Genomic DNA, 13,938 nt, shown 5'->3' with positions numbered 1-13,938 from the left:
AGAGCTGGGAGAGAAGGGGAAAAAGGAGTAGGGCCATAGGTGCTGGAACTGGGGGTGCTACTGCACCCCCTGGCTGGAAGTGGTTTCCATCATACACAGGGTTTACACTTTGGTTCCATGGCTCTCAGCTGCCCCACCATACATATTGTTCCAGCCCCTGAGTAGGGCCCAGATCCTCAAAGGCTCCACACGGCCATGGATTTCGGGCTCAGGGGATGTGGGCTGGAGGCCATGGCTCATGGGTGGGAGGAGAAAAGAGCAGGGGAGACTCACTAGCTGTCCGGGGTTCAGGCTGACAGACTGTCACAGGGAAGGAGGGGGCAGGGGCCCCCTTTCTTCTGTCACCCACAGGTGCTAAAACTCTCACCTGCACGGAGGGTGACCGGAGTCCCTCCGTTAAAGGAACCGCCTATTAGTTCATGGCTTTGCCCCGAGGGGGGCCACCCGTCCCCGCTCTGAAGACGTGTTGACTGACACGTGTGTGACACCCGCTAACGAAAGTTCCAGGGCAACAAAGCGGCAGCCGCGGCCGGGGCCGAGTTTCCTCCGCCAGGGGCCGCTGCCGCCCCGCTCCGCTCCTCCCCGCCCCGCCGCTCCCGGGCCCGGCAGCCAGGCCGCGGCTCCCCCCGGCGGCGCTCGCTCTGCTCCGCCCGGCAGCGGGGCCGGCCCGTGGCGAGGCGAGGCGAGGCGAGGCGGCGCCGGGACTCTGCCCAGCCCGGAGCGGGAGCGGAGCTCGGCCGGGCCGGGCCGGGCCCGCTGGAGAAGCCCCGCCCGGGGGGGCCATGGCCGAGCGGGCCGCTGCCCAGGTAAGGGCCCGGCGCTGGGGCGCTGCGGTACGGTAGCCCCGGTGCCTGGCCGCGGGCTCCGTGCAGAGCCGGGGGGCGCTGGGCAAACGTGCCCCGCAGGGACTGGCTCGAGACCCCTTGGGCCGGGGAGCTGCCCTTTCCCTGGGGGGCCGTCCCTGACTTCCAGCCCTGGGGGGCGTGGGGCTGTGGGCCCCCTGCCCCGGGGCGCAGCTAACACCCCGCTTCCTAGCGCTAGCCAGGGCGGCCCTAGCACTGCCGCTCCCCGTGTAGCCGGGCAGGGGGAAGGCCAGCAAGGAAATGCCTGGATTCCTGGTTCGCGCCTCCGCTCACCTGCCTCAGGTGGGCTTTGGCGCTTGGGCAGGAGGGTGGTGGTCAGGGCCTGGCAGGTGCAGGGGCTAGGCTGCAGAGCGTGTTCACAGGGCACCAGCTAGGGTGACCAGATGTCCCGATTTTATAGGGACAGTCCCGATTTTTGGGTCTTTTTCTTATATAGGCTCCTATTACCCCTGATCCCCTGTCCTGATTTTTCACATTTGCTGTCTGGTCACCCTAGCACCAGCATCGCTTTACTCAGGAAGCCCAGTGCAGTGTCGAGAGCGTTATCTAATGTCAGCAGGCTGGATTCTATTTCGGACACTGCTACCGACTTGGGTGAGTTATTTCCAGGGCTTAATTTGTAATGAAAGCGGTGCTGGGGCTCAAGCAAATAGGTGCTGGGGCTTAAGCAATTTTTTGACTTTCATAACGGACCTGGCAAGGACAGAGGTGCTGGGGATATGAACTGCTAAGCCTAGAGGTGCCAGGGCCGGCTCTGACACAAATTAAGCACTGGTCATTTCATCCCTGACAGCCTGGCACACAGAAGCTGTAAACTGGGAGTGGGACTAGATTCTTATTTCTCACATAAGGATTTTGAAAATGCATTAATTGTTCTTAAAGTGCTCTGATGTGCAGGGTTGAAAGACTCTTGATTGGTAGGGGAGGAGCACAGTAGTTTGAACAGGTTGGGCCCAATGTTGAAAACTTTTAGATGTGCAAGTTTCACGTGCAGTTATGATTGTGCGCACAAACTGCGTCACTGCCAATGTTGTGTACGGTGTAGTTGTAGCTGTGTTGGTCCCAGGATATTAGAGAGACAAGGTGGGTGCAGTAATATCTTTTATTGGACCAGCTTCTGTTGGTGAGAGAGAGGGTGACCAGATGTCCCGATTTTATAGGGTCAGTCCTGATTTTTGGGTCTTTTTCTTATATAGGCTCCTTTTACCCTCCCACCCCCTGTCCCAATTTTTCACACTTGCTGTCTGGTCACCCTAGTGAGAGAGACAAGCTTTTGAGCCACACAGAGCTCTTCTTCAGGTCTGGGAAATGAATGGAAATGACCAGAACCAGGCATATGCACGTGCAGTTACCTGGACTGTGTGTATGTAATTGTGCACTCATTTTGTATGGGCAGTTCCACACCTAACTTTTTCAAAACCAGGCTCGTAAAGCATTGCATAATTTTGTATTTAAAAGAAGTAACTGAATATTTGCATGCACCTGGTGTGGCTACACATCATCATTATAGTTATGTGCATGAAAGGGTTTTCTCTCTGCTTTTTAGGTGTCATTCAAATAAAAAGCCAAGGCGTTTGAAGAAGGGGGTGTTCTCGCATCTTTGGATTCTGAGTGTTACACTGAACAGCTACAGTGGAAGAACTGTACTAGGAGACAAGGGATGCAACAACTCCCAGAGCTACTTAGAAACCTTTGAGGCCTCTTTCCTAACAGATCAGCTGGAGGAATCTCTAGAACTTGCCTCCTAGTGCCATTGTAACGTATACGTTACAAACCATGCCAGCCCGCTGCGTAGTGGCCAGGTGTTCCAACACCACCCAAGACGGTGTATCCTTGTTCAAATTTCCAAAAGACCCTCATGTTAGGAGCCTTTGGGACAGATTTGTTCGGATGAAGAGAGCAGACTGGAGAGGGGGACATGACCGCTCGCTGATCTGCTCCGCGCACTTCACGGATGAGTGCTTTGACATTTCAAGTGTGACGCAAAAAAAATTAGAATTTGGAAAGCGGTTACTTCTAACCAAAACAGCGGTTCCAACTCTGAACGTTTGCCCGAATGTGAACGGGAACCCACAGTCCCTATCGCAACCAAAAGGAAGAGGAGCCTTCCGGAAAAAAATCATCCAAGAGGTACCTAAGTGTTGGTTGATAAATAACACTATGTGTTTATATTGAGAGGAAGAACAGATTCATGGCTGAAGCAAAGGATTGAGTGCCAGGAGTCATGGTTTCTGTTCCCACTTCTCTACTGACTTGCTATGTGATTTTTGGACAGGCCACTTGACCTCAGTTTCTCTGTCTCTACATGGGGAATAATACTTATGCCTCCCTGGGGTGGTTATGAGTCTTAATGTGTCTGTATTGGTAAATTGCTTTGAGATCCTTTGCTTTGCAAAGTATTGGGATTAGAACTGGGTGAATATTTGTTGCCAAACTCTATGTGGAATTAGCTGGTTTTAGATTTTGGGAAACTTTAGCAAAAATATAGCAGGTTTTTTGGGGGGGGAAGTTGGTTGAGACAAAAAGAGGTGAGTGAAACTTCAACCTGGAGGATCTCTGCAGGCCTAGAGAAATGAGCACAGGCCTGTGACCCCTGAACCCTATTTCCATGTCTACTACTGACTGGCCTTAATAATCCTTTACACTTCTCTAGTGCTTTATAAGCAGGGTTCACGGCAGTCTTCTGTCTAATTGGGAGGGTGATGAATGGAGGTTCATGCTCTCACACACCTACCTCTCCTGATGCTCTGGCCTGTATTTAAACTGCTGGACCACAATGCTCTTGAGGCAAGTTTCTTATCCCAAGCAGGTCTCAGTTTTCCCATCTGTAAAACCAGTGATAATCATGCTTTATTTAGGAAGCCAAGTAAGTTTGATGACTGAGGAGATCTTAAATCCTGTGTGCTTTCAGATTTTAATACCCCATTTTACCGAGGGGAAAACTAGGACACAGTGAAATGATTTGCCTAGGAAGTACAGTGGTCTAGGGCATTAGGTATTGTTTGGGGATGGTTCTGGAAAAACCTCAAGTTAGTGACAAGGACATGAGGAGAAGAAGGGGACGTGGATTCAAATGTTGGTCCAGACATTTTTACTGTATGTCCTTGTGCAAGTTGCTTAAAATTTCTAAATGCTGGAGATAAGGATACTTACCTTCCTACCTGGGGTGTTGTGAGATTTAAGTTTGTACAGACTGTAGCACCGAGTTTGTACAGTTAGTTTGTTCCCATCCCGTCTGGTCACTGCTGGGATATAGCGCCATCTCCTGACGGGATAAATGTTGGTGTGCAGATGGGCCATAAGAGAGAGCGAGAGACCCAGAGTATGTCCACACTTTGAGTTGGTTGTGTGATTCCCATTTTAAGGAGGCATATTTGCACTAGCTCTGATCGAGTTAGCGTGCTAAAAATAGAGCACAGTTGTGGTGGTGCAAGCAGTGGGAGAGGTGAGCCGCCCGGAGTGTGTGTCGCTGAACTTGGGCAGTGTGTCTTCAGAACGGCTAGCGCTTCCTGCCACTCACTGCTGACACTTCGCTTCTCTAGAACTAGCGCCAGTATGTCTCTTCGCGCAGGGAATTCCCCCTCCAGCTCCAGTGCGGACATCCCCTGGGAGTGTCTGGGGCCCTGTGGCAAGGAGACCTCATGCCAGGCTCATTAATTCTCTTCTCATAAGACTGTTGTAGTGATTGACTCTTGTTTGTGAATGAACGTGATTAGAAAAGCTCTTGCCTTATATTGCAGTTTTCCTCAAACAAATTAGGACAAAACCCGAGATGCATGGGACATTTCAGTTCAATGCCATTCCCATTGACCCTTATAAATGAGGATTATAATGAAAATGTCAGCAGCTTTTTAACCATCACTTCTGGAATGTGAGCCGATGATGATGATAAAGATGCAACCCTTGAACAGTCTGGGCGGCCTGTTGCATGTGAGCGGCTGCTTGTCCTGTTTCTTTGTAGCTAACTTTGCCGATAGGGAACGTGACCTCAACTCTGTTTTCATTTTCTGTCCTTGAAACAGGCTGATGAATGGGAGGTGGAATCGCAGCCCCTGGCCGCCTTACATCCACCGGTCCTCCCTGAGCAAACGTCTGTACAAGAAACTCCACCTCCAAGTGCAGAGGCTTCCCTTCGGACTGTATTAGCCGCAGTCCAAGCTGTTGAGAAGAAATTAGATTCTCATGCCACGAGGTTGCTGGGTCTGGAAGGGAGAATGTGGATGGCTGAAAAAAAACTAATAGGCTGTGAGAGAACTGTAGTGGAGTTTGGGAACCAGCTGAAGAGTAAGTGGGCCGTGCTGGGAACTCTGATCCAGGAGTACGGGCTGCTGCAGAGGAGGCTGGAGAACATGGAGAACCTGCTGAAGAACAGGAACTTCTGGATCCTGAGGCTCCCCCCAGGCACTAAGGGGGAAGTGCCCCAGGTAACTAGTATTATCTGAATGGTGGTAATGCCTAAGAGCCCCAGTCACGGACCAGGACCCTACTGTGGCAGGTGCTGTACAAACACAGAACAAAAAGACAGTCCCTGCCCCAAGGAATCTACAATAGAAATATCGGACGAGATGGAACCGGGGATACAGACAAGGAGACATTTCTTAGGGAGATATACCTATCTCCTAGAACTGGAAGGGACCCCGAAAGGTCATCGAGTCCAGCCCCCTGCCTTCACTAGCAGGACCAAGTACTGATTTTGCCCCAGATCCCTAAGTGGCCCCCTCAAGGATTGAACTCACAACCCTGGGTTTAGCAGGCCAATGCTCAAACCACTGAGCTGTCCCTCCCCTCCCTTGTTGATGTGCTTGTTGATGTGATGTGATGGGCAGTGGAGTGATGCAGAGAAGGGGGTGACATGGTCAAAGCGATGAGCTAGGAAAATAAGCATTATAGCAGCACATCTCCACTAGCACTAAGGAGGCGGAAGTCAGCCTAGAGTAGAAGAGATGGTCTTGTAGTTAATGCACAGGTCTGGGAATCGACATCTGGGTCTAGTTATTATTTAGTCCTGCCTTGAGTGCAAGGGACTGGACTAGATGACCTACTGAATCCCTTCCAGTCCTACCCTGCTATAATTCTATGATTCATTTCCCAGATCTGTCGCAAACTTTCTGTGTGATCTTGGACATGCCTCTTAACTTTTCTGAGCCTCATCTTTAAAATGGGGATGACATTTACCTCCTGCACAGGGGTACCTGAGGCTTAAGCCACCAGTATTAGTAAGGCATTTTTAGTGCTTCATATGGAAGGGGCCGTACCATGTTAAAAGATGTATTAAGTAAGTCCCTTCTATTACCAGATACACAAGGGATTTTTTTCACAGGCCCGTTCTTTTTCCCCATCCAATCTCTGTCTTCTGTTCTAAAAGTGCTCAGATTTGATGGGGCTTCAGAGGGTTTTTCGAGCCAACCGCCACACTGATCAGAACTAGTTAGACAACTTTCACCCCACGCCCTTCTCATGCTGGTGGGAGCAGTTGGGGGGGAAAAGGGAGGGAATGGAAGAACAAATCTAACATCTGGAAAAACCTCTCCAGATTAAGGAAAGCACAGAAGCCCAAAGTTCATAGCCAGAGAAGGGAGAAGGAACCCCCACTGTCTGTCTATTTTAGATACTTATATGGCCCTGGATGAGAGTGCCTCTCCAGCTTTTAATGTATGTATCCTCACAACACCCCAGTGAGGTTGAGCAGTGCTATAATCCCCAGGTGTAAATCTCAGGCACACAGAGACTGAGATTTGCCCAAGGTTCCACAGAATATTCATGGAAGAACAAGAATTGAACCCCGGCTAGCGCTGTAACCACTGGACTAGCCTTCCGGTCTGCTCTTACCTGCTCTTTTCAGTTTTTGACTTTCCCCGCTGCCTCTTTGCCATTTGAGAGCCTTCCTCTGCAGCACTCTGCACTTCTCTCAGGCAGAGCCCTCTGGGCCTGTGGATTTCAAAATGTTCCCCTCTTATCCCAGAGACCAGTTGAGCAGTTCTAATGAGCCTACCAGCCCGAAAGAGGTGGATTTTCCACACTCAAACTTTTCTTGTGTGTGTGAAACCCTACTTTGCCTCTCTCTGGTACGCTTTCCTGTCTGTTCTTCAGTGTGCCTTCAGAAACTTTGCTACACCTGGGAGAGAATTGTATAGATGGACTCATGAACAGAGGGGTGCAAATGGGAACTGCCTAGATCGGTTAACGTCCGTGTTACTCAAATGTAATGTTATGAAATTCCAACACGGTGAAAACAATCCATTCATATGCGCTCAGTTAATGCACCTTATTGATGGGCATTTACTGTGCCTGTTAGCTGAGTATGGTTCCTTGGAGCTGTTCAGTCAGATTCAGTCAATGTTAGTTAGACTCTTCTCACTGGAAAATCAAAGGTGCTTAAGCTGCAGATTGCAAAGTGAATCATTTTTATTGGATTAAACTCCCATTATCCTGCATGAGAGTGGATGGGTGGTTATGGGCTCAGACATTCTCTGCAGACAGGCATCCAATCACAGAAACCACTGGCACAGCTAGCGCTAACTGGTCCCTGGTTGGCAGATGGAAAAGCCAACGTCTGACTGGGCTTCAGACACGGAACGACCCTGTTCTTTAAATGTGATCCTTCCAAATGACAGTAAAGATGGGGGTGCCATTGCTTGCTCTGTGAATTAATAGAGGAGCTCAATGTTAGATTTGCTTTTATGAACAATTACCGGTAATTTAGAGATGGGCATGAACCAGAGCTCTGGTTTTAAGCATCCTGTTGCTGTAATGGACAGAACAAAACCCCACATTCAGAAGAGTCCCAAACTGCAATGTTTGCAACCCAACATTTCCCTAAATCTGCATGTTCAAAGATAATCTGTGATAAACTCTCTGCTTTTCATGTGTTTCTGCAGCACTGAGGACAAGAGAGCTGGATCTTGACTGGGGCCCCTGGGACCTACTGTCATGTTAAATAATAACAATGTCAAGCTGCAAACTCTGACCCCTGGATGGGGCCAGATCCTCAGCTAGTGGAACTAGGCAGAGCTGCTTTGAAGTCAGAGGAGTATTGCTGATTTAAACTAGCTGAATATCTGGCCCATAGTATCTTGATTGTGGCTAAACTCAAATTAAATTAACTTTAAAACATTCTTAGAGTTAAAATAAAAAGGAGGGTGTGACAGAGTCAGAAGGTGGTGGGTGTCTCCCCCTTGTGATTTCAGGTGCCAGTGACATTTGATGACATCTCGGTCTATTTCAATGAGCAGGAATGGAAAAGCTTGAGTGAATGGCAGAAGGAGCTTTACAAGAACACGATGAAGGGGAATTATGAGACCCTGATCTCACTGGGTAAGGATCCGTTTTCACTCCTTTATTAGAAGTGGTGAGATCTTTCATGGACTGGATTTCCTCCCGCTCACAGTTCCTTAGATTTTTTTTGATGGGCCAATGCCATTAGTCTTCCAGATGTTTAGGAAAGCTCAAGTTCCTCACATCCTTCTGTGGAAGAAGTACCAAAATATACACTGTTGGGCCTAAGGCCACCACTTCCTCTTATCCCATACTAGAAGCACAGTGGGATCTACATGTTCAAGTTCAATCTAGGTACAGAAAGTTGCTAGTTTCCATGTCAGCTGTTGATGCAAAATCTCTCCAAAGAGAAACAACTGAAGAGTCAAGTCCAGGGTAATATAAACCCCAAGCAGGTGCAGATCCAGGGGAAGCATAAACCAGTTAGCACTGAGGATCCCGTCTGCACTGGGGAAGGAACAGTGCTTTAACTGGCATTGTGGGTTTTTCCCCCAGCATGACTGACTTTGTGTGGACAGGGACAGAATAGCTAATTAAAATTCACCATTCTTGAGGAATTGTTGTTGCCCTCGGTGACTAAAGATGATGCTGATGACAGTGTTACGTTGGGGTCTAAAAGGCCGATGTGAGAGTGTCCGTCCTTTCCGCATCGAGGGCATCTGTAGCTCCGTATTGAGGAAGGGATTATGCTCTGTGCCTGCCGAATCCGCTGCTGTGTATGACTCGGCACCTCAGGATCATGATCTGAGTAACCCCATCCCCGATTGCTCGCCAGCGCGATCTGTCTATTGCTGACAACTCCCAGCTGCAATGTTGCACTGCTTCAGATTGTGCTGCAGTGTGTCCTTGAAGCGTTTCTTCTGGCTGCCTCGTGTACGGTTACCCGCTTCCAGTTTTCCATTCCACAGCTGCTTTGGCATTCTGGTGTCCTCCATCCTCAACAGCATAGCTGTGATGCGATGAGCATGCGTCAATCCCTGTGGAGTTGCTCTGTTCTTGAGTAATATGCTGTATTGACCTACAATAACTCTTGCATATAGGGACCCTTTCCCCCTTGGTCAAATGACCGTATGGTGTAAAGAATGCTTGGAACCAACTTAGAGTCCAACTCCCAGCCCCTGCTAGGAACAGAGGAGGAGGGTGTTGAATGATCGCTTCACATCCCCCACAGTAAACACCATCCCACAGTCCAACTCAGGCTCTGGCATCAAGCCTCGAAATAACCAGCCTTTCAGTCATTCCCAAAGGAGAACATAGAATGAACCTCCTCCGGTGAAAGAGCTTCCAAGATCTTCCCCGGAATCTGGCCTCTCTGGAGCAGTGTCAGCAGTTTGGATGATGAATCCAGGCTATTGGTCCCAGCCTCATTATCCATAACATGGGGAGCGAAAAGAACCAGCGTTTGGGCAGTAGAGACAATGGGGCCCTGATCTTGTTTGGAGCTTCTCGGTGCTATTATATTGCAGGTAATAACAGCGATGACTGGGGAAGTTAATGGTCCTACTCACAGCAGTAAGTGCTGTGCTTGGTAGTAAGCACCTGCAGGATTGGCCCCTCAATAGACAATGTTTAAGTAAACCAGGTTCTACCTTTCATTGAAACTGATTGGTCATAAATGTGATATTTTTTTTTAATAGCTAATGAATATCTCAGTTGAAAGGATTCTTTTAATCCCTGTGTAACTGACCTGAATAGAACATCCTACCGTATCCCACCTAATATCCTCTCCCATGAACAGACTATGCTGTTTCTAAGCCTGACATCCTGTCCCGGATAGAGCGAGGGGAGGAGCCGTATATCGGGGATCCGCAGGCCTCTGAAGAAATGAAAATCTCTATTGAACCGTGTGTCAGTGAGTAATGGATTAAAATACAGTAATTTAGAAAGAGCACGGGAAGGACAAAGCGAGAACCAAAGTTCTCGTGAACCTCGGTGGTTCTAGCTTTCAGACATTGTAATGTGTTGCCAGCAGCTAAACAGATATTCGATCAACATAATGGAATTCTCTCTCTTTCCTCTCCCTCCCCCCCGAGCAGACTCTCCCATTGCTGCACCTGGCCGGTTGTGCCAGACCGAACAAGGTGCAGAGCTGTGTGTCGGGGAACAGGGCGATGCTAAGGAAAGAGGTGTCCCTGCAGACCGCAGCACAGGTCAGTAATGGATTGAAACCATTCCAAAGGGTAAGATTCACCTCTTCAGACAGGGCACCTGCACAAAGGGGCTACACATCCCGTAAGTCCCATTGGGCTTGTGCTGTCCCGCTACACAGGGGTGAGTGAAGTAAAAAGTGGCAATTCTGCCCAAGCCTGACACCAATTGAATGCAACAGTAACAAGAAAAACCACATTTTCCGACTTACAAGAGCAGCTAACCAACCAAAAAGAATGTAACTCGACAGTGGCTCACATTTGGGCCTCAACAACTAAAAGAAATTAAAGCTGTTGGAACAGCCAGAGTCAGGCCAAATCCATTCCTTGGTCGCCTGCTGAACAGCTGTTCTCAAACTACGCTTGGAGTTGTGAGTTAGTGAAGAGGAAAAAGTGCGAGACGTTCGTATTAGTGGGGTAAAATAAATGCCTCTGAAATAGACCCATTGATTGGCAGCAAAATGAAGGTAATGGTGCGGGAGTAATCAGATCTACCTCAATTTACAGTATCTAACGCCAGCTTTTAACCACTGCCTAACAGCATGCATGCACTTACCACTCTGCATTTAACATGTTTGATAGAAGGAAAGTTATTGATCTTCTGTCAAAATGCAGGCTAACGGGTAGAAATATTTACCTCCAAATACCCATCTCCTTATACCTGCTTGCACAGTGTGATCAGAGATGAAAAAAGTGGTGGGATTCTTCCCAAGACCCACTTCCAACCTCCGCTTTGCCGTTTTGTGACTCCACAATGGATGACTCAGTTCATTACGTGATACTTCCCCTTTTTTTTAACTTGTGAGCTTCGATCAGCTGTGAAAGTTTAAAATGTTGGGAGTTCAGTTGCCATCAGTAGGCTCCAGAGGCAACACCTTGTCAATTTGAATAGGAGCAGTGTGTATCTTTCCAAGCTATTGTTTCAAGCTGTTTGCACACTCAAGTAGATATAATTGTGTTGATTAAATTCAGTCGGCATGCCACCATAAGTGCCAGAATTTTTTTTTATTTTTATTTATTTTTAAATGAAAGCTTAGATTCTGAAGCACAAGGTAACAGCAACCAGGAAATGTGGGCAGGCTGTCATAGCCACTACAGACCGACCCAGTTCAACCTCTCCTTATATATACCTGTACAGTACCTTCTAATTTAGCTAAGGCATTAATAATACGCCCACTCTGTACTGATAGCATCAAGCCATATGTATAATACTATCTCCTTATCTATACCTGTGCCATTTATCGTGTGCTTGTATATACCTATTGTCTTTTGTATCACCAAGATCGCCTATACCTTCCCTTTTGCCAGTGTGTAGTTCAAAGCAAAGTTAGGGCTTGATGCAGAAATTGTTGGGTGATTTTCTTTGGTCTGCATTATGCAGGAGGTCAGGCAAGATATAATGGTCCCTTCTGGCATTAAAAATCTATGAATCTGAATACTTCAGTGTGGTTTGATGCGCTGTCTAGCGTCTGCAGCACTATCTAAATGATTTTTAACGATGACCTAAAGCTCTGTAATGTTGCACATGTGGTTATACCAATTGCCCACCTTTCGTCTTACCTCTGTGAGCATTCTCCGGATATCCACCGAGCGTAAAGAAAGAGAAACTAGCCTGCCAACAAAACCTTTGCTGGCTTCTACAGATTGTGTAATTCCCTGTCCATCTTGGGTATTTCTAGTGTGTCCATTGCTGGAGTAGCTAGGCCCTTTTATCATTTTCTACCATATCTATTTATATTTCTACAGCATCCATCGCTGCACTAAAGCACTTGTTACATAGTCAAGAGATATGAGAACGCTTTCCAGAGTCTCCCCTTCTCTCTGAAACTGTCTTGGGGACTAATCTCTGCCCATGTCAGCACTTAATAGGAAGGGATGGACAATCATGATGTTATTTCTAGTTTAGCCCTTGCGTGTGTCTGTTCAGATTAAAATCGCTCCAGGTGCTTGGTAAGAATGAGTCAGTGAGGTATATGAATAAAACACAGCCTCTATTTCCTCTTTCCAGGAACCAATTACACTGTCTCCGGCTGTGATGTTTTATCATGGATTAAACGAGAGGAACAGTCCGGTGCTGAGAATCAGGAATGCGTTGGGGAAGGAGAGCTCTCGACAGACCCCAGTGCTGGTGAGTGATGTGCTAACCTGCCCAAACAGGGAGTGAAATCCAGTGAAACCTTTGGCCCAGACTCTGGCTGGTCCCTGGACAGATGAGCAAGAGATTATAGTGCAAGGAGCCTTCTCCTATCCTGGCAGTTGCAATCCTTAGTGCTGAAGTTGCTTCCTACTAGTCCCCCAGTGAGCTGTACCCCCAAAAGGAGACAATAGGTCCTTACCCCCTCCCCCCACCACTTCCACACCATCAGCAGGGCTGGCCAGCAACAGAGGTGAGTGCACGCTGCTCCCGCCAAAGGGCTGGTGCAGACTCTGGGCTCCCAGGGAGCTCGCCTGGGGCAATGCTGTTCTGCACAGCTCCATGCCTATCGGTACCACCTGCCCCTTTATGGACTCAGCCATCACCTTTGGATTTCCACCCCTCTCAAGTTCTCCCGGCTCTGAGCCCTTCTGCATTTGTTTACTCTGGCTCCTCAGTGAAATGTTTGTAGCCAAGCAGAATGCGTGTCTCCTCCAGCCCAGAAACAGCACTGGCTTCCGATCAGTTTACGTTTCCTTGTGTATTGTTTGTGGCGATCAGCAAAGCAATACGTTACTCTGTCTGCCATGAACAGGACGCGCAGCTTCTGCACTCGACGCTTTGTGCCGGAGGGACGTCGAGGAAGAGCCAAGTGTGCGGGATATGCAGGTGTTGGAGGAAAAGCGACTCCATACAGAGCTCTGCGCAGGTGAGATGGATTGTAATAACTTCGATAGGCTGTGAAATAACAGTTGGAAATCCTCTTTCCCTCAAATCCAGGAGACGATTTGCAATCTCGACACTGTCAAAGGCAACTATTACAAGAGAAATGCTGTTTCCTAAGCTTGACAGTCGCATGATGTAGCTGAGTTAACATGATCAGAATCTTCACCTATGCACCTAGTTCTTAGATCAAAACTGTGAGCCCAGCATTGCATTAACACAAGACTTATTTTGCATTTAATTTCTTTTTTCTTTTTCTTTTAAAAAGACAGAAAAGAGGAAAAAACTAGGGGAGGCGGGAGAAGCTACCTGTGCTGCTATTGAGATGTGTCTGTCGGGTTTTTGCAACGCCGTACGTTGTGTTTGTTCGCAGCACTCAGTAAATCTATCAAATGCCCGGCGGCAGCATGGGACAGGGTAGCACAGTGTCAACTCTGCAGCTGTATTGAATCACGGACTAACTATTTAGTAGACATTTCTACAGCACGTTCACAAAAAACACTTTTTATGTGTTAGGACTTTACTGTTTAAAACTCTCCCCCCCCCCCAATGTACTAAGCAGTTATTCCTCACTGACTAGCCACACGTGACATTTGAAATGGGCTAGATCCTCAGCTGTTGTAAACTGGTGGAGCTCCATCAAGGTCAATGAAGGAATCATAGGCGCCGACTTCTACTGGCGCCGGTGGATGCTCGACCCCCCCCCCCCCCCCCCCCCCCCCCCCCCCCCCCCCCCCCCCCCCCCCCCCCCCCCCCCCCCCCAACCCCCCCCCCCCCCCCCCCCCCCCCCCCCCCC

General features: G+C 48.5%; 1 protein-coding gene across 5 annotated transcripts in view; it reads left to right on the top strand.

Moving 5' to 3' along the window:
* The first annotated feature begins 609 nt into the window (after nt 1–609).
* Nucleotides 610–13,938, top strand: part of LOC117871858 (zinc finger protein 282-like) — a 17,204-nt gene continuing 3,875 nt past the window's right edge. For 2 of the 5 annotated variants that reach the window (XM_034759615.1, XM_034759613.1), the window contains exons 1-8: nt 610–806; nt 2,410–2,993; nt 4,886–5,287; nt 8,051–8,177; nt 9,877–9,990; nt 10,175–10,288; nt 12,294–12,413; nt 13,015–13,128. In XM_034759615.1, the coding sequence (XP_034615506.1) occupies nt 2,640–2,993; nt 4,886–5,287; nt 8,051–8,177; nt 9,877–9,990; nt 10,175–10,288; nt 12,294–12,413; nt 13,015–13,128 (1,345 nt within the window). In that variant the 5' untranslated portion in view covers nt 610–806; nt 2,410–2,639. Of the gene's footprint in view, nt 807–1,042; nt 1,146–2,409; nt 2,994–4,636; nt 4,794–4,885; nt 5,288–8,050; nt 8,178–9,876; nt 9,991–10,174; nt 10,289–12,293; nt 12,414–13,014; nt 13,129–13,938 lie in introns of those variants that run through there. The other 3 variants (XM_034759616.1, XM_034759614.1, XM_034759617.1) reach the window with 3 other exon arrangements.

Source organism: Trachemys scripta, chromosome 2, assembly GCF_013100865.1.
Source record: "Trachemys scripta elegans isolate TJP31775 chromosome 2, CAS_Tse_1.0, whole genome shotgun sequence".
NCBI lineage: Eukaryota > Metazoa > Chordata > Testudines > Emydidae > Trachemys > Trachemys scripta.
Note: the sequence above shows the minus strand (reverse complement) of the source record. Positions and strands in the feature narration are given on the sequence as shown.